Here is a 20839-nt window from a genome sequence, read left to right as displayed (position 1 = left end):
TGAAATCTGTACTGCTGAGAGCTTTAAATCCCATTAATAAGAGACACACTTGGGGGGTGCAGCTCGCAGCACTTTACCTCAGATAGAGAGATGGACAGAGAAGGAGAGGGAGAGAGAAAGTGCTGTGTCAAGTATGAGAAAAGGGTTCAATAAGGGTGTAGTCCTTCCCGGCGTTGACAGAGAGGCTTGCTGTGGTCTCACCACAGGAAGACTGGGGGAGGGGGAGACGGGAGAGACGGGGAGGGGATACAGAGGGGGAGACGGGGGAGACGGGAGAGGGAGGAGGAGACGAAGGAGACAGGGGAGAGGGAGGAGGAGACGAAGGAGACGGGAGAGGGAGGAGGAGACGAAAGAGACGGGAGAGGGAGGAGGAGACGAAAGAGACGGGAGAGGGAGGAGGAGACGAAAGAGACGGGAGAGGGAGGAGGAGACGAAAGAGACGGGAGAGGGAGGAGGAGACGAAAGAGACAGGGGAGAGGGAGGAGGAGACGAAAGAGACAGGGGAGAGGGAGGAGGAGACGAAAGAGACAGGGGAGAGGCAGGAGGAGACGAAAGAGACAGGGGAGAGGGAGGAGGAGACGAAAGAGACGGGAGAGGGAGGAGGAGACGAAAGAGACAGGGGAGAGGGAGGAGGAGACAGGGGAGACGGGAGAGGGAGGAGGAGACGAAAGAGACGGGAGAGGGAGGAGGAGACGAAAGAGACAGGGGAGAGGGAGGAGGAGACGAAAGAGACAGGGGAGAGGGAGGAGGAGACAGGGGAGAGGGAGGAGGAGACGAAAGAGACGGGAGAGGGAGGAGGAGACGAAAGAGACGGGAGAGGGAGGAGACGAAAGAGACGGGAGAGGGAGGAGGAGACGAAAGAGATGGGAGAGGGAGGAGGAGACGAAAGAGACGGGAGAGGGAGGAGGAGACGAAAGAGACGGGAGAGGGAGGAGGAGACGAAAGAGACGGGGGAGAGGGAGGAGGAGACGAAAGAGACGGGGGAGAGGGAGGAGGAGACGAAAGAGACGGGGGAGAGGGAGGAGGAGACAGGGGAGAGGGAGGAGGAGACAAAAGAGACAGGGGAGAGGGAGGAGGAGACAAAAGAGACAGGGGAGAGGGAGGAGGAGACGAAGGAGACAGGGGAGAGGGAGGAGGAGACAGGGGAGAGGGAGGAGGAGACAAAAGAGACAGGGGAGAGGGAGGAGGAGACAAAAGAGACAGGGGAGAGGGAGGAGGAGACGAAAGAGACAGGGGAGAGGGAGGAGGAGACAGGGGAGAGGGAGGAGGAGACAAAAGAGACAGGGGAGAGGGAGGAGGAGACAAAATAGACAGGGGAGAGGGAGGAGGAGACAAAAGAGACAGGGGAGAGGGAGGAGGAGACAAAAGAGACAGGGGAGAGGGAGGAGGAGACAAGAGACGGGAGAGGGAGGAGGAGACGAAAGAGACAGGGGAGAGGGAGGAGGAGACGAAAGAGACAGGGGAGAGGGAGGAGGAGACGAAAGAAACAGGGGAGGGGGAGGAGGAGACAAAAGAGACGGGAGAGGGAGGAGGAGACGAAAGAGACGGGAGAGAGGGAGGAGAAGACGAAAGAGATGTGAGAGGGAGGAGGAGACGAAAGAGACAGGGGAGAGGGAAGAGGAGACAAAAGAGACAGGAGAAGGAGGAGGAGACGAAAGAGACGGGGGAGGGAAGGGGAGATGAAAGAGAGGGGATGGAGAGACAAAAGAGACAGGGGAGGGACAGACAAAGGAGGGGGGAGGGAGAGACAAAAGAGACAGGGGAGGGAGAGACAAAAGAGAGGGGAGGGACAGACAAAAGAGAGGGGAGGGACAGACAAAAGAGAGGGGAGGGAGAGACAAAAGAGAGGGGAGGGAGAGACAAAAGAGAGGGGAGGGAGAGACAAAAGATACATGGGAGGGAGAGACAAAAGAGACAAGGGGAGGGAGAGACAGAAGAGGTGAGGGAGAGACAAAAGAGAGGGGAGGGACAGACAAAAGAGAGGGGAGGGAGAGACAAAAGAGAGGGAAGGGAGAGACAAAAGAGAGGGGAGGGAGAGACAAAAGAGAGGGGAGGGAGAGACAAAAGAGAGGGGAGGGAGAGACAAAAGAGAGGGGAGGGAGAGACAAAAGTGACATGGGAGGGAGAGACAAAAGAGAGGGGAGGGAGAGACAAAAGAGACATGGGAGGGAGAGAAAAGAGAGGAGAGGGAGAGACAAAAGAGAGGGGAGGGACAGACAAAAGAGAGGGGAGGGAGAGACAAAAGAGAGGGGAGGGAGAGACAAAAGAGACAAGGGGAGGGAGAGACAAAAGAGAGGGGAGGGAGAGACAAAAGAGACAAGGGGAGGGAGAGACAAAAGAGACAAGGGGAGGGAGAGACAGAAGAGGTGAGGGAGAGACAAAAGAGAGGGGAGGGACAGACAAAAGAGAGGGGAGGGAGAGACAAAAGAGAGGGAAGGGAGAGACAAAAGAGAGGGGAGGGAGAGACAAAAGAGAGGAGAGGGAGAGACAAAAGAGAGGGGAGGGAGAGACAAAAGAGAGGGGAGGGAGAGACAAAAGTGACATGGGAGGGAGAGACAAAAGAGAGGGGAGGGAGAGACAAAAGAGACATGGGAGGGAGAGACAAAAGAGAGGAGAGGGAGAGACAAAAGAGAGGGAAGGGAGAGACAAAAGAGAGGGGAGGGAGAGACAAAAGTACATAGGAAGGCTCCTTTTCACCACAGCCGGCTGGCAATGCCAAAGTCAGGAACACAGTACGGTCACGGTGATGGAAGATTTAAAAGGTGTCACCCAGAAGCAGGAAACAGGAGGAGAGGAGTAGCCCTGCAGAATAGGACAGGACATCCATTTAATGAGGCTGGACTACTCTTTCAACACGTGCTTAAGCCCTCTGACAGTGCACTTCTTTCATCCACGTTGGGTTTGTCAGGGTTTATCTGACGTTGGGTTGATAGGGTTTATCTGACGTTGGGTATATCTGACGTTGGGTTGACAGGGTTTATCTGACGTTGGGTTTGTCAGGGTTTATCTGACGTTGGGTTTATCTGACGTTGGGTTTGACAGGGTTTATCTGACGTTGGGTTGACAGGGTTTATCTGACGTTGGGTTGACAGGGTTTATCTGACGTTGGGTTGGACAGGGTTTATCTGACGTTGGGTTGACAGGGTTTATCTGACGTTGGGTTGACAGGGTTTATCTGACGTTGGGTTGACAGGGTTTATCTGACGTTGGGGTTGACAGGGTTTATTTGACGTTGGGTTTGTCAGGGTTTATCTGACGTTGGGTTGATAGGGTTTATCTGACGTTGGGTATATCTGACGTTGGGTTGACAGGGTTTATCTGACGTTGGGTTTGTCAGGGTTTATCTGACGTTGGGTTTATCTGACGTTGGGTTTGACAGGGTTTATCTGACGTTGGGTTGACAGGGTTTATCTGACGTTGGGTTGACAGGGTTTATCTGACGTTGGGTTGGACAGGGTTTATCTGACGTTGGGTTGACAGGGTTTATCTGACGTTGGGTTGACAGGGTTTATCTGACGTTGGGTTGACAGGGTTTATCTGACGTTGGGGTTGACAGGGTTTATTTGACGTTGGGTTTGTCAGGGTTTATCTGACGTTGGGTTGATAGGGTTTATCTGACGTTGGGTATATCTGACGTTGGGTTGACAGGGTTTATCTGACGTTGGGTTGACAGGGTTTATCTGACGTTGGGTTGACAGGGTTTATCTGACGTTGGGTTGACAGGGTTTATCTGACGTTGGGTTGGACAGGGTTTATCTGACGTTGGGTTGACAGGGTTTATCTGACGTTGGGTTGACAGGGTTTATCTGACGTTGGGTTGACAGGGTTTATCTGACGTTGGGTTGACGGGGGTTTATCTGACGTTGGGTTGACAGGGTTTATCTGACGTTGGGTATATCTGACGTTGGGTTGACAGGGTTTATCTGACGTTGGGTTTGACGGGTTTATCTGACGTTGGGTTGACAGGGTTTATCTGACGTTGGGTTGACAGGGTTTATCTGACGTTGGGTTGACAGGGTTTATCTGACGTTGGGTTGATAGGGTTTATCTGACGTTGGGTTGACAGGGTTTATCTGACGTTGGGTTGACAGGGTTTATCTGACGTTGGGTTGACAGGGTTTATCTGACGTTGGGGTTGACAGGGTTTGTTTTCTGATATTTTTTAACCTAAGGAGACAGGACTGGAACAGACCCAGTAAACTCATGCCCACTAATGATCAGAAATGCTCTCTCAGCAAATCCCTTCACTCTCTTTCTGTTTTTCAGCCTGAAAACATCATGCTGTTGGACAAGAACGTGCCATTGCCAAGGATCAAACTAATCGATTTCGGACTCGCACACAAAATCGAGGCGGGGGCAGAGTTTAAAAACATTTTTGGGACTCCTGAATTTGTGGGTAAGTTTAAAAAGAAATGTTTTCCTTTATTTTACTAGGCAAGTTAGTTAAGAACAAATTCTTATTTTCAATGACGGCCTCGGAACAGTGGTTTAACTGCCTGTTCAGGGGCAGAACGATGCCATAAGTAGACCTTACAACACATGAATATGAATAACTACATTATCAATGTCAAATCAAATGTTAGTCACGTGCTGAATACAACAGGTGTAGTAGACCTTACAGTGAAATGCTGAATACAACAGGTGTAGTAGACCTCACAGTGAAATGCTGAATACAACAGGTGTAGTAGACCTTACAGTGAAATGATGAATACAACAGGTGTAGTAGACCTTACAGTGAAATGATGAACACAACAGGTGTAGTAGACCTTACAGTGAAATGCTGAATACAACAGGTGTAGTAGACCTTACAGTGAAATGCTGAATACAACAGGTAGACCTTACAGTGAAATGATGAATACAACAGGTGTAGTAGACCTTACAGTGAAATTATGAATACAACAGGTGTAGTAGACCTTACAGTGAAATGATGAATACAACAGGTGTAGTAGACCTTACAGTGAAATGCTGAATACAACAGGTGTAGTAGACCTTACAGTGAAATGATGAATACAACAGGTGTAGTAGACCTCACAGTGAAATGATGAATACAACAGGTGTAGTAGACCTTACAGTGAAATGCTGAATACAACAGGTGTAGTAGACCTCACAGTGAAATGATGAATACAACAGGTGTAGTAGACCTTACAGTGAAATGATGAATACAACAGGTGTAGTAGACCTTACAGTGAAATGATGACTACAACAGGTGTAGTAGACCTCACAGTGAAATGCTGAATACAACAGGTGTAGTAGACCTTACAGTGAAATGCTGAATACAACAGGTGTAGTAGACCTTACAGTGAAATGATGAATACAACAGGTGTAGTAGACCTTACAGTGAAATGATGACTACAACAGGTGTAGTAGACCTTACAGTGAAATGCTGAATACAACAGGTGTAGTAGACCCCACAGTGAAATGCTGAATACAACAGGTGTAGTAGACCTTACAGTGAAATGATGAATACAACAGGTGTAGTAGACCTTACAGTGAAATGATGACTACAACAGGTGTAGTAGACCTCACAGTGAAATGCTGAATACGACAGGTGTAGTAGACCTTACAGTGAAATGCTGAATACAACAGGTGTAGTAGACCTAACAGTGAAATGATGAATACAACAGGTGTAGTAGACCTTACAGTGAAATGCTGAATACAACAGGTGTAGTACACCTCACAGTGAAATGCTGAATACGACAGGTGTAGTAGACCTCACAGTGAAATGATGAATACAACAGGTGTAGTAGACCTCACAGTGAAATGCTGAATACAACAGGTGTAGTAGACCTTACAGTGAAATGCTGAATACAACAGGTGTAGTAGACCTTACAGTGAAATGCTGAATACAACAGGTGTAGTAGACCTTACAGTGAAATGCTGAATACAACAGGTGTAGTAGACCTCACAGTGAAATGCTGAATACGACAGGTGTAGTAGACCTTACAGTGAAATGCTGAATACAACAGGTGTAGTAGACCTAACAGTGAAATGATGAATACAACAGGTGTAGTAGACCTTACAGTGAAATGTTTACTTACAAGCCCTTTAACCAACAATGCAGTTCAAGAAATTAGAGTTAAGAAGATATTTACTAAACTAAAGTGAAAAATACAATAAAATAAAAAAGTAACACACTAAAATAACAATACCGAGGCTATATAGTGACGTGAGTGATACGAGGTGGTAATCATTTAGGCAGGTTACCTTTACAGGGACTATGGTGGTCTGCTTGAAACATGTACCAGTCAAATGTTTGGACACACCGGCTCCTTCAAGGGTTTTCCTTTATTTGTACCATTTTATACATTGTAGAATAATAGTGAAGACATCAAAACTATGAATTAACACATATGAAATAATTTAGTAACCAAAAAAAGTTTTTTTTTTTTTTAAATTGGAAATATTTTTTATATTTTTAGATTCTTCAAAGTTGCCATCCTTTGCCTTGATTACAGCTTTGTACACTCTTGGCATTCTTTCAACCAGCTTGACCTGGAATGCTTTTCCAACAGTCTTGAAGGAGCTCCCACATATGCTTAGCACTTGTTGCCTCTTTGTCCTTCACTCTGCGGTCAAACTCATCCCAAACCATCTCAATTGGGTTGAGGTCGGGTGATTGTGGAGGCCAGGTCATCTGATGCAGTACTCCATCACTCTCCTTCCCACTTCGGCTATGGAGAGCTTGATCACACAGTCATCCGGAACAGCTTGTGCTCTCATGCATGCTTCAGTGTTGCTTGCCTCGAAGCGAGCATAAAAGGCATTTAGCTTGTGTGGTAGGCTCGCGTCACTTGGCAGCTCGCGGCTGGGTTTCTCTTTGTGATCGTTAGCAAGCCCTGCCACATCCGACGAGCGTCAGAGCCGGTGTAGTAGGATTCAATCTGAGTCCTGTATTGATGCTTTGCCCGTTTAGCAGGATTTCTTAGGATTAGTGTCCCACTCTAGCCTTTAGCTCGATGCGGATGTTGCCTGTAATCCATGGCATCTGGTTGGAATATGTATGTACGGTCACTGTGGGGACGACGATGCACTTATTGATGAAGCCGGTTACTGAGGTTACTCCTCAATGCCAAGGGATGAATCCTGGAACATATTCCAGTCTGTGCTGCAATACAGTCCTGTAGCGTAGCATCCACGTCATCTGACCACTTCCGTATTGACCGAGTCACTGGTGCTTCCTGCTTTAATTTTTGCTTGTAAGCAGGAATCAGGAGGATAGAATTATGGTCGGATTTACCAAATGGAGGGCGAGGGAGAGCTTTGTACATGTTTCTGTGTGTGGAGTAAAGGTGGTCTAGAGTTTTTTCCCTCAGGTTGCACGTGACATGCTGGTAGAAATGAGGTAAAACAGATTTAAGTTTGCCTGCATTAAAGTCCCCGGTCACTAGGAGTGTCGCTTTTCGATGAGCATTTTCTTGTTTGCTTATTACACAGCTCGTTGAGTGCGGTCTTAGTGCCAGCATTGGTTTGTGGTGGTAAATAGACAGCTACGAATAATACAGATGAGAACTCTCTTGGTAGATAGTGTGGCCTACAGCTTATCACGAGGTACTCTACCTCAGGCGAGCATAACCTTGAGACTTCTTTAATGTTAGACATCGCACATCAGCTGTTATTGGCAAATAGACCCCCCCCCCCCCAAATAGACCCCCCCCCCGCCTCTCGTCTTGCTCTGTCTGGCCAAAACCCAGCCAGCTCTACATTATCCGTGTCGTCGTTCAGCCACGACTCGGTGAAACATAAGATATTACAGTTCCTAATGTTCGGTTGGTAGGATAATCTTAATCGTAGATCATCCAGTTTATTCTCCAGTGACTGCACGTTGGCCAGTAGAACAGATGGTAGTGGTGGTAGTGGTCACTCGCCTACGAATTCTCCCAAAGCACCCCGACCTCCGCCCCCTTTTTCTCTGTCTTTTCTTAACGCGAATGACGGGGATTTGGGCCTGGTCTCGAGAAAGCAGTGTATCCTTCACTTCGGGGACTTGTTAAAGAAAAAAAACATCTTTGTCCAGTTCGAGGTGTTCATGAGACCCTGTGTTGATGTGTCCATGTGTTGATGTGTTGATGTGTTCATGAGTTCAATGTGTTTATGAGACCCTGACAAATCTCAGGTATTAACAGGAAATGCATTGTTTTGATGTAAATACTACGTTCTATCATTCATTCAGTCTTCTAGTGACCTTCTGTCTGTTATGGACACATTCAGTCTTCTAGTGACCTTCTGTCTGTTATGGACACATTCAGTCTTCTAGTGACCTTCTGTCTGTTATTGACACATTCAGTCTTCTAGTGACCTTCTGTCTGTTATGGACACATTCAGTCTTCTAGTGACCTTCTGTCTGTTATTGACACATTCAGTCTTCTAGTGACCTTCTGTCTGTTAATGACACATTCAGTCTTCTAGTGACCTTCTGTCTGTTATGGACACATTCAGTCTTCTAGTGACCTTCTGTCTGTTATTGACACATTCAGTCTTCTAGTGACCTTCTGTCTGTTATTGACACATTCAGTCTTCTAGTGACCTTCTGTCTGGTAATGACACATTCAGTCTTCTAGTGACCTTCTGTCTGTTATTGACACATTCAGACTTCTAGTGACCTTCTGTCTGTTAATGACACATTCAGTCTTCTAGTGACCTTCTGTCTGTTATTGACACATTCAGTCTTCTAGTGACCTTCTGTCTGTTAATGACACATTCAGTCTTCTAGTGACCTTCTGTCTGTTATTGACACATTCAGTCTTCTAGTGACCTTCTGTCTGTTATGGGCACATTCAGTCTTCTAGTGACCTTCTGTCTGTTATTGACACATTCAGTCTTCTAGTGACCTTCTGTCTGTTATTGACACATTCAGTCTTCTAGTGACCTTCTGTCTGGTAATGACACATTCAGTCTTCTAGTGACCTTCTGTCTGTTATTGACACATTCAGACTTCTAGTGACCTTCTGTCTGTTAATGACACATTCAGTCTTCTAGTGACCTTCTGTCTGTTATTGACACATTCAGTCTTCTAGTGACCTTCTGTCTGTTAATGACACATTCAGTCTTCTAGTGACCTTCTGTCTGTTATTGACACATTCAGTCTTCTAGTGACCTTCTGTCTGTTATGGGCACATTCAGTCTTCTAGTGACCTTCTGTCTGTTATTGACACATTCAGTCTTCTAGTGACCTTCTGTCTGTTATTGACACATTCAGTCTTCTAGTGACCTTCTGTCTGTTATGGACACATTCAGTCTTCTAGTGACCTTCTGTCTGTTAATGACACATTCAGTCTTCTAGTGACCTTCTGTCTGTTATTGACACATTCAGTATTCTAGTGACCTTCTGTCTGTTATGGACACATTCAGTCTTCTAGTGACCTTCTGTCTGTTATGGACACATTCAGTCTTCTAGTGACCTTCTGTCTGTTATTGACACATTCAGTCTTCTAGTGACCTTCTGTCTGTTATTGACACATTCAGTCTTCTAGTGACCTTCTGTCTGTTATGGACACATTCAGTCTTCTAGTGACCTTCTGTCTGTTATTGACACATTCAGTCTTCTAGTGACCTTCTGTCTGTTATTGACACATTCAGTCTTCTAGTGACCTTCTGTCTGTTATGGACACATTCAGTCTTCTAGTGACCTTCTGTCTGTTATTGACACATTCAGTCTTCTAGTGACCTTCTGTCTGTTATTGACACATTCAGTCTTCTAGTGACCTTCTGTCTGTTATGGACACATTCAGTATTCTAGTGACCTTCTGTCTGTTTTGGACACATTCAGTCTTCTAGTGACCTTCTGTCTGTTATTGACACATTCAGTCTTCTAGTGACCTTCTGTCTGTTATTGACACATTCAGTCTTCTAGTGACCTTCTGTCTGTTATGGACACATTCAGTCTTCTAGTGACCTTCTGTCTGTTATGGACACATTCAGTCTTCTAGTGACCTTCTGTCTGTTATTGACACATTCAGTCTTCTAGTGACCTTCTGTCTGTTATTGACACATTCAGTCTTCTAGTGACCTTCTGTCTGTTATGGACACATTCAGTCTTCTAGTGACCTTCTGTCTGTTAATGACACATTCAGTCTTCTAGTGACCTTCTGTCTGTTATTGACACATTCAGTCTTCTAGTGACCTTCTGTCTGTTAATGACACATTCAGTCTTCTAGTGACCTACTGTCTGTTATGGACACATTCAGTCTTCTAGTGACCTTCTGTCTGTTAATGACACATTCAGTCTTCTAGTGACCTTCTGTCTGTTATTGACACATTCAGTCTTCTAGTGACCTTCTGTCTGTTAATGACACATTCAGTCTTCTAGTGACCTTCTGTCTGTTATTGACACATTCAGTCTTCTAGTGACCTTCTGTCTGTTATGGGCACATTCAGTCTTCTAGTGACCTTCTGTCTGTTATTGACACATTCAGTCTTCTAGTGACCTTCTGTCTGTTATTGACACATTCAGTCTTCTAGTGACCTTCTGTCTGTTAATGACACATTCAGTCTTCTAGTGACCTTCTGTCTGTTATTGACACATTCAGTCTTCTAGTGACCTTCTGTCTGTTAATGACACATTCAGTCTTCTAGTGACCTTCTGTCTGTTATTGACACATTCAGTCTTCTAGTGACCTTCTGTCTGTTATGGGCACATTCAGTCTTCTAGTGACCTTCTGTCTGTTATTGACACATTCAGTCTTCTAGTGACCTTCTGTCTGTTATTGACACATTCAGTCTTCTAGTGACCTTCTGTCTGTTATGGACACATTCAGTCTTCTAGTGACCTTCTGTCTGTTAATGACACATTCAGTCTTCTAGTGACCTTCTGTCTGTTATTGACACATTCAGTATTCTAGTGACCTTCTGTCTGTTATGGACACATTCAGTCTTCTAGTGACCTTCTGTCTGTTATGGACACATTCAGTCTTCTAGTGACCTTCTGTCTGTTATTGACACATTCAGTCTTCTAGTGACCTTCTGTCTGTTATTGACACATTCAGTCTTCTAGTGACCTTCTGTCTGTTATGGACACATTCAGTCTTCTAGTGACCTTCTGTCTGTTATTGACACATTCAGTCTTCTAGTGACCTTCTGTCTGTTATTGACACATTCAGTCTTCTAGTGACCTTCTGTCTGTTATGGACACATTCAGTCTTCTAGTGACCTTCTGTCTGTTATTGACACATTCAGTCTTCTAGTGACCTTCTGTCTGTTATTGACACATTCAGTCTTCTAGTGACCTTCTGTCTGTTATGGACACATTCAGTATTCTAGTGACCTTCTGTCTGTTTTGGACACATTCAGTCTTCTAGTGACCTTCTGTCTGTTATTGACACATTCAGTCTTCTAGTGACCTTCTGTCTGTTATTGACACATTCAGTCTTCTAGTGACCTTCTGTCTGTTATGGACACATTCAGTCTTCTAGTGACCTTCTGTCTGTTATGGACACATTCAGTCTTCTAGTGACCTTCTGTCTGTTATTGACACATTCAGTCTTCTAGTGACCTTCTGTCTGTTATTGACACATTCAGTCTTCTAGTGACCTTCTGTCTGTTATGGACACATTCAGTCTTCTAGTGACCTTCTGTCTGTTATTGACACATTCAGTCTTCTAGTGACCTTCTGTCTGTTAATGACACATTCAGTCTTCTAGTGACCTTCTGTCTGTTATGGACACATTCAGTCTTCTAGTGACCTTCTGTCTGTTATTGACACATTCAGTCTTCTAGTGACCTTCTGTCTGTTATTGACACATTCAGTCTTCTAGTGACCTTCTGTCTGGTAATGACACATTCAGTCTTCTAGTGACCTTCTGTCTGTTATTGACACATTCAGACTTCTAGTGACCTTCTGTCTGTTAATGACACATTCAGTCTTCTAGTGACCTTCTGTCTGTTATTGACACATTCAGTCTTCTAGTGACCTTCTGTCTGTTAATGACACATTCAGTCTTCTAGTGACCTTCTGTCTGTTATTGACACATTCAGTCTTCTAGTGACCTTCTGTCTGTTATGGGCACATTCAGTCTTCTAGTGACCTTCTGTCTGTTATTGACACATTCAGTCTTCTAGTGACCTTCTGTCTGTTATTGACACATTCAGTCTTCTAGTGACCTTCTGTCTGTTATGGACACATTCAGTCTTCTAGTGACCTTCTGTCTGTTAATGACACATTCAGTCTTCTAGTGACCTTCTGTCTGTTATTGACACATTCAGTATTCTAGTGACCTTCTGTCTGTTATGGACACATTCAGTCTTCTAGTGACCTTCTGTCTGTTATGGACACATTCAGTCTTCTAGTGACCTTCTGTCTGTTATTGACACATTCAGTCTTCTAGTGACCTTCTGTCTGTTATTGACACATTCAGTCTTCTAGTGACCTTCTGTCTGTTATGGACACATTCAGTCTTCTAGTGACCTTCTGTCTGTTATTGACACATTCAGTCTTCTAGTGACCTTCTGTCTGTTATTGACACATTCAGTCTTCTAGTGACCTTCTGTCTGTTATGGACACATTCAGTCTTCTAGTGACCTTCTGTCTGTTATTGACACATTCAGTCTTCTAGTGACCTTCTGTCTGTTATTGACACATTCAGTCTTCTAGTGACCTTCTGTCTGTTATGGACACATTCAGTATTCTAGTGACCTTCTGTCTGTTTTGGACACATTCAGTCTTCTAGTGACCTTCTGTCTGTTATTGACACATTCAGTCTTCTAGTGACCTTCTGTCTGTTATTGACACATTCAGTCTTCTAGTGACCTTCTGTCTGTTATGGACACATTCAGTCTTCTAGTGACCTTCTGTCTGTTATGGACACATTCAGTCTTCTAGTGACCTTCTGTCTGTTATTGACACATTCAGTCTTCTAGTGACCTTCTGTCTGTTATTGACACATTCAGTCTTCTAGTGACCTTCTGTCTGTTATGGACACATTCAGTCTTCTAGTGACCTTCTGTCTGTTAATGACACATTCAGTCTTCTAGTGACCTTCTGTCTGTTATTGACACATTCAGTCTTCTAGTGACCTTCTGTCTGTTAATGACACATTCAGTCTTCTAGTGACCTACTGTCTGTTATGGACACATTCAGTCTTCTAGTGACCTTCTGTCTGTTAATGACACATTCAGTCTTCTAGTGACCTTCTGTCTGTTATTGACACATTCAGTCTTCTAGTGACCTTCTGTCTGTTAATGACACATTCAGTCTTCTAGTGACCTTCTGTCTGTTATTGACACATTCAGTCTTCTAGTGACCTTCTGTCTGTTATGGGCACATTCAGTCTTCTAGTGACCTTCTGTCTGTTATTGACACATTCAGTCTTCTAGTGACCTTCTGTCTGTTATTGACACATTCAGTCTTCTAGTGACCTTCTGTCTGTTATGGACACATTCAGTCTTCTAGTGACCTTCTGTCTGTTAATGACACATTCAGTCTTCTAGTGACCTTCTGTCTGTTATTGACACATTCAGTATTCTAGTGACCTTCTGTCTGTTATGGACACATTCAGTCTTCTAGTGACCTTCTGTCTGTTTTGGACACATTCAGTCTTCTAGTGACCTTCTGTCTGTTATTGACACATTCAGTCTTCTAGTGACCTTCTGTCTGTTATTGACACATTCAGTCTTCTAGTGACCTTCTGTCTGTTATGGACACATTCAGTCTTCTAGTGACCTTCTGTCTGTTATTGACACATTCAGTCTTCTAGTGACCTTCTGTCTGTTATTGACACATTCAGTCTTCTAGTGACCTTCTGTCTGTTATGGACACATTCAGTCTTCTAGTGACCTTCTGTCTGTTATTGACACATTCAGTCTTCTAGTGACCTTCTGTCTGTTATTGACACATTCAGTCTTCTAGTGACCTTCTGTCTGTTATGGACACATTCAGTATTCTAGTGACCTTCTGTCTGTTTTGGACACATTCAGTCTTCTAGTGACCTTCTGTCTGTTATTGACACATTCAGTCTTCTAGTGACCTTCTGTCTGTTATTGACACATTCAGTCTTCTAGTGACCTTCTGTCTGTTATGGACACATTCAGTCTTCTAGTGACCTTCTGTCTGTTATGGACACATTCAGTCTTCTAGTGACCTTCTGTCTGTTATTGACACATTCAGTCTTCTAGTGACCTTCTGTCTGTTATTGACACATTCAGTCTTCTAGTGACCTTCTGTCTGTTATGGACACATTCAGTCTTCTAGTGACCTTCTGTCTGTTAATGACACATTCAGTCTTCTAGTGACCTTCTGTCTGTTATTGACACATTCAGTCTTCTAGTGACCTTCTGTCTGTTAATGACACATTCAGTCTTCTAGTGACCTACTGTCTGTTATGGACACATTCAGTCTTCTAGTGACCTTCTGTCTGTTATGGACACATTCAGTCTTCTAGTGACCTTCTGTCTGTTATTGACACATTCAGTCTTCTAGTGACCTTCTGTCTGTTATGGACACATTCGGTCTTCTAGTGACCTTCTGTCTGTTATTGACACATTCAGTCTTCTAGTGACCTTCTGTCTGTTATGGACACATTCAGTCTTCTAGTGACCTTCTGTCTGTTATGGACACATTCAGTCTTCTAGTGACCTTCTGTCTGTTATGGACACATTCAGTCTTCTAGTGACCTTCTGTCTGTTATGCACACATTCAGTCTTCTAGTGACCTTCTGTCTGTTATTGACACATTCAGTCTTCTAGTGACCTTCTGTCTGTTATGGACACATTCAGTCTTCTAGTGACCTTCTGTCTGTTATGGACACATTCAGTCTTCTAGTGACCTTCTGTCTGTTATTGACACATTCAGTCTTCTAGTGACCTTCTGTCTGTTATGGGCACATTCAGTCTTCTAGTGACCTTCTGTCTGTTATGGACACATTCAGTCTTCTAGTGACCTTCTGTCTGTTATGGACACATTCAGTCTTCTAGTGACCTTCTGTCTGTTATTGACACATTAAAGATAATAATAGAAAATACACTGTTTTGATCCACTTCCCTTTTCTATTTCTGATGCATTTAGTGCAGTGTTCTGCTGATTAGTCAACCTGTCTGTTTCAGCCCCAGAGATAGTGATGCATTTAGTGCAGTGTTCTGCTGATTAGTCAACCTGTCTGTTTCAGCCCCAGAGATAGTGATGCATTTAGTGCAGTGTTCTGCTGATTGGTCAACCTGTCTGTTTCAGCCCCAGAGATAGTGATGCATTTAGTGCAGTGTTCTGCTGATTGGTCAACCTGTCAGTTTCAGCCCCAGAGATAGTGATGCATTTAGTGCAGTGTTCTGCTGATTGGTCAACCTGTCTGTTTCAGCCCCAGAGATAGTGATGCATTAGTGCAGTGTTCTGCTGATTGGTCAACCTGTCTGTTTCAGTCCCAGAGATAGTGATGCATTTAGTGCAGTGTTCTGCTGATTGGTCAACCTGTCTGTTTCAGCCCCAGAGATAGTGATGCTGATTGGTCAACCTGTCTGTTTCAGCCCCAGAGATAGTGATGCTGATTGGTCAACCTGTCTGTTTAAGCCCCAGAGATAGTGATGCTGATTGGTCAACCTGTCTGTTTCAGCCCCAGAGATAGTGATGCATTTAGTGCAGTGTTCTGCTGATTGGTCAACCTGTCTGTTTCAGCCCCAGAGATAGTGATGCATTTAGTGCAGTGTTCTGCTGATTGGTCAACCTGTCTGTTTCAGCCCCAGAGATAGTGATGCATTTAGTGCAGTGTTCTGCTGATTGGTCAACCTGTCTGTTTCAGCCCCAGAGATAGTGATGCATTTAGTGCAGTGTTCTGCTGATTGGTCAACCTGTCTGTTTCAGCCCCAGAGATAGTGATGCATTTAGTGCAGTGTTCTGCTGATTGGTCAACCTGTCAGTTTCAGCCCCAGAGATAGTGATGCATTTAGTGCAGTGTTCTGCTGATTGGTCAACCTGTCTGTTTCAGCCCCAGAGATAGTGATGCATTTAGTGCAGTGTTCTGCTGATTGGTCAACCTGTCAGTTTCAGCCCCAGAGATAGTGATGCATTTAGTGCAGTGTTCTGCTGATTGGTCAACCTGTCTGTTTCAGCCCCAGAGATAGTGATGCATTTAGTGCAGTGTTCTGCTGATTGGTCAACCTGTCTGTTTCAGCCCCAGAGATAGTGATGCATTTAGTGCAGTGTTCTGCTGATTGGTCAACTTGTCTGTTTCAGCCCCAGAGATAGTGATGCATTTAGTGCAGTGTTCTGCTGATTGGTCAACTTGTCTGTTTCAGCCCCAGAGATAGTGATGCATTTAGTGCAGTGTTCTGCTGATTGGTCAACCTGTCTGTTTCAGCCCCAGAGATAGTGATGCATTTAGTGCAGTGTTCTGCTGATTGGTCAACCTGTCTGTTTCAGCCCCAGAGATAGTGATGCATTTAGTGCAGTGTTCTGCTGATTGGTCAACTTGTCTGTTTCAGCCCCAGAGATAGTGATGCATTTAGTGCAGTGTTCTGCTGATTGGTCAACCTGTCTGTTTCAGCTCCAGAGATAGTGATGCATTTAGTGCAGTGTTCTGCTGATTGGTCAACCTGTCTGTTTCAGCCCCAGAGATAGTGATGCTGATTGGTCAACCTGTCTGTTTCAGCCCCAGAGATAGTGAACTACGAACCGCTGGGACTGGAGGCAGATATGTGGAGTATAGGAGTCATCACCTACATCCTGTGAGTTTAGGTTCATCACGACATGAAGCATGAACCACACTACACATTAACCCTTATTAGGGAGTTCAACACAACATGAAGCATGAACCACACTACACATGAACCCTTCTTGGGAGTTCAACATGAAGCATGAACCACACTACACATGAACCCTTCTTGGGAGTTCAACATGAAGCATGAACCACACTACACATGAACCCTTCTTGGGAGTTCAACACAACATGAAGCATGAACCACACTACACATGAACCCTTCTTGGGAGTTCAACACACCATGAAGCATGAACCACACTACACATGAACCCTTCTTGGGAGTTCAACACAACATGAAGCATGAACCACACTACACATGAACCCTTCTTAGGGAGTTCAACACAACATGAAGCATGAACCACACTACACATGAACCCTTCTTAGGAATAAGAAAATACAAAATAGGGGACACAATAACCCGACGCGCACCAGTCAAAAACATGTGCACATGCACTTAAAATAAACATGTGTGGAACAGAGGGTTAAATACACAACACATAATGAGGGAAATGAAAAAACAGGTGTGTGGGAAAACAAGACAAAACAAATGGAAAATGAAAAAAATGGATCTGCGACGTCGACCGGCCGAACAGCGCCCGAACAAGGAGAGGCATCGACTTCGGTAGAAGTCGTGACATGTAAACAGGGATGGTGTAGGTGAAACACATGCAATGTTCCTAACGCTCCTCCTGTTCTGGCCTTGTTGTCGTTGTGTTCCAGGCTGAGTGGAGCGTCTCCCTTCCTGGGAGAGACTAAACAGGACACGCTGGCCAACATCTCAGCCATGAACTATGAGTTCGACGAGGAGTTCTTCTGTAGAACCAGTGAACTGGCCAAAAGCTTCATACGGCAGCTACTGGAGAGAGACAAGATGTAAGGAGTGATTCGAGGTCAGGGGTCAGCTGGCTAATATGACAGCTACTGGAGAGAGACAAGATATAAGGAGGGGTTAGAGGTCAGGGGTTAGGGGTCAGCTGGCTAATATGACAGCTGCTGGAGAGAGACAAGATGTAAGGAGGGATTAGAGATCAGGGGTTAGGGGTCAGCTGGCTAATATGACAGCTACTGGAGAGAGGCTAGATGTAAGGAGGGGTTAGAGGTCAGGGGTTAGGGGTCAGGGTCAGCTGGCTAATATGACAGCTGCTGGAGAGAGACAAGATGTAAGGAGGGATTAGAGGTCAGGGGTTAGGGGTCAGCTGGCTAATATGACAGCTACTGGAGAGAGACAAGATGTAAGGAGGGGTTAGAGGTCAGGGGTTAGGGGTCAGCTGGCTAATATGACAGCTGCTGGAGAGAGGCTAGATGTAAGGAGGGATTAGAGATCAGGGGTCAGGGGTCAGCTGGCTAATATGACAGCTACTGGAGAGAGGCTAGATGTAAAGAGGGATTAGAGGTCAGGGGTCAGCTGGCTAATGTGACAGCTACTGGAGAGAGACAAGATGTAAGGAGGGATTAGAGGTCAGGGGTCAGTGGTCAGCTGGCTAATATGACAGCTACTGGAGAGAGGCTATATGTAAGGAGGGATTAGAGGTCAGGGGTCAGGGGTCAGCTGGCTAATGTGACAGCTACTGGAGAGAGGCTAGATGTAAGGAGGGATTGGAGGTTGGGTGTTAGGGGTCAGGGTCAGCTGGCTAATATGACAGCTGCTGGAGAGAGGCTAGATGTAAGGAGGGATTAGAGGTCAGGGGTCAGCTGGCTAATGTGACAGCTACTGGAGAGAGACAAGATGTAAGGAGGGATTAGAGGTCAGGGGTCAGTGGTCAGCTGGCTAATATGACAGCTACTGGAGAGAGGCTATATGTAAGGAGGGATTAGAGGTCAGGGGTCAGGGGTCAGCTGGCTAATATGACAGCTACTGGAGAGAGACAAGATGTAAGGAGGGATTAGAGGTCAGGGGTTAGGGGTCAGCTGGCTAATATGACAGCTGCTGGAGAGAGACAAGATGTAAGGAGGGATTAGAGGTCAGGGGTTAGGGGTCAGGGTCAGCTGGCTAATATGACAGCTGCTGGAGAGAGACAAGATGTAAGGAGGGATTAGAGGTCAGGGGTTAGAGGTCAGGGTCAGCTGGCTAATATGACAGCTGCTGGAGAGAGACAAGATGTAAGGGGGGATTAGAGGTCAGGGGTTAGGGGTCAGCTGGCTAATATGACAGCTACTGGAGAGAGACAAGATGTAAGGAGGGATTAGAGGTCAGGGGTTAGGGGTCAGCTGGCTAATATGACAGCTGCTGGAGAGAGGCTAGATGTAAGGAGGGATTGGAGGTCGGGGGTTAGGGGTCAGGGTCAGCTGGCTAATATGACAGCTGCTGGAGAGAGACAAGATGTAAGGAGGGATTAGAGGTCAGGGGTTAGGGGTCAGCTGGCTAATATGACAACTGCTGGAGAGAGGCTAGATGTAAGAAGGAATTAGAGGTCAGGGGTTAGGGGTCAACTGGCTAATATGACAGCTGCTGGAGAGAGACAAGATGTAAAGAGGGATTAGAGGTCAGCGGTTAGGGGTCAGGGTCAGCCGGCTAATATGACAGCTGCTGGAGAGAGACAAAATGTAAGGAGGGATTAGAGGTCAGGGATTAGGGGTCAGCTGGCTAATATGACAGCTGCTGGAGAGAGACAAGATGTAAGGAGGGATTAGAGGTCAGGGTCAGCTGGCTAATATGACAGCTACTGGAGAGAGACAAGATGTAAGGAGAGTTTGGAGGTCGGGGGTTAGGGGTCAGGGTCAGCTGGCTAATATGACAGCTACTGGAGAGAGGCTAGATGTTAGGAGAGTTTGGAGGTCGGGGGTTAGGGGTCAGGGTCAGCTGGCTAACATGACAGCTGCTGGAGAGAGAGTTGATGTAAGGAGAGATTGGAGATCGGGGGTTAGGGGTCAGGGGTGAGGTGGAGAGGGTGAGGAGGAGAGGAGTTAGAGGTGAGGAGTCTGGGTTGAGGAGAGGGGTCAAAGATGAAGGGTCCGGGCTGTGGTGAGGAGGAGAGGAGTCAGAGGTGAGGGGTCAGGGGTGAGGAGGAGAGTGGTCAGAGGTAAGAGGTCAGAGATACGGGGTCTGGGTTGAGTTGAGGAGGAGAGGGGTCCGGGGTGAGGGGTCAGAGGTGAGGGGTCAGATGTGACGGGTCAGAGGTGAGAGATCTGGGGTCAGAGATGAGGGGTCAGAGGTGAGGTGGAGCTGGACAAGAAGTGAGGTTTGGGGTTTGAACCTGTGCCAAAAGACTGTTAGACCACTGAGCTAAAGCCTAGACAATATCTATGGAAACTAACACTAGTCTTCCTGGCTCAGGGAAGGTCAAAGGATGTATTGTGTTTCTACATCACATTGTAGAACGGCTGTATAGAAACATGTATTTACACACTTTTGAGACCATGCGGTTTGTTTACGTTACTCTGCATGCCTCTCTCTACACAGTACACACTCTCTCTTGATGACAGTAACGCTGAACGATCTGTGTACAAGGTCAAAACAGACGACACTGTCACAGTCTAAAATCAAGTTCCTTACATCCTCCTGTTCTGTGTGGTCCCCTTTGTGAGGACATAAATTACATTCGTAAAGTATTCAGACCCTTTAACTTTTCCCACATTTTGTTTACGTTACAGTCCTATTCTAAAATTGATAAAAAAAATATTTTACCTCCTCCATCTACGCACAATACCCCATAACGACAAAGCGAAAACAGGTTTTTGTCATTTCCATAAGCATTCAGACCCCTATGAGACTCGAAATTGAGCTCAGGTGCATCCTGTTACCATTGATCATCCTTGAGATGTTTCTACAACTTGATTGGAGTCCATCTGTGGTAAATTCAATTGATTGGACATGATTTGGAAAGGCACACACATGTATATATAAGGTCCCACAGTTGACAGTGCATGTCAGAGCAAAAACCAAGCCATGAGGTTGAAGGAATTGTCTGTAGAGCTCAGAGACAGGATTGTGTCGAGACACAGATCTGGGGAAGGGTACAACAATCTTCTGCAGCATTGAAGGTCCCAAGAACACAGCTGGCCTCCATCATTCTTAAATGGAAGAAGTTTGGAACCACCAAGATTCTTCCTAGAGCTGGCCGCCAAGCCAAACTGAGCAATCGGTGGAGAAGGGCCTTGGTCAGGGAGGTGACCAAGAACCTGATGGTCACTCTGACAGAGTTCCAGAGTTCCTCTGTGGAGAT

The 20839-nt window shown here is 45.5% G+C and overlaps 1 protein-coding gene across 9 annotated transcripts in view; it reads left to right on the top strand.

Annotated features, from left to right (window-relative positions):
- Positions 1 to 20839, top strand: part of dapk2a (death associated protein kinase 2a) — a 47331-nt gene that overhangs the window by 11306 nt on the left and 15186 nt on the right. For all 9 annotated transcript variants that reach the window (XR_016492389.1, XR_016492390.1, XR_016492391.1 and 6 more), the window contains exons 5-7: positions 4267 to 4396; positions 16569 to 16644; positions 17397 to 17549. Coding sequence is in view for 6 of the 9 variants with exons in the window: in XM_090223314.1 (XP_090079440.1) it covers positions 4267 to 4396; positions 16569 to 16644; positions 17397 to 17549 (359 nt within the window). In the remaining 3 variants the exon portion in view is untranslated. The remainder of the gene's footprint in view (positions 1 to 4266; positions 4397 to 16568; positions 16645 to 17396; positions 17550 to 20839) is intronic.

This window comes from Oncorhynchus mykiss, chromosome 26, assembly GCF_057628025.1.
Source record: "Oncorhynchus mykiss isolate SJ-2025 chromosome 26, ASM5762802v1, whole genome shotgun sequence".
Taxonomy (NCBI): Eukaryota; Metazoa; Chordata; class Actinopteri; order Salmoniformes; family Salmonidae; genus Oncorhynchus; species Oncorhynchus mykiss.
The sequence above is the reverse complement of the archived record's forward strand: the minus strand, read 5'-3'. Positions and strand labels throughout refer to the sequence as shown.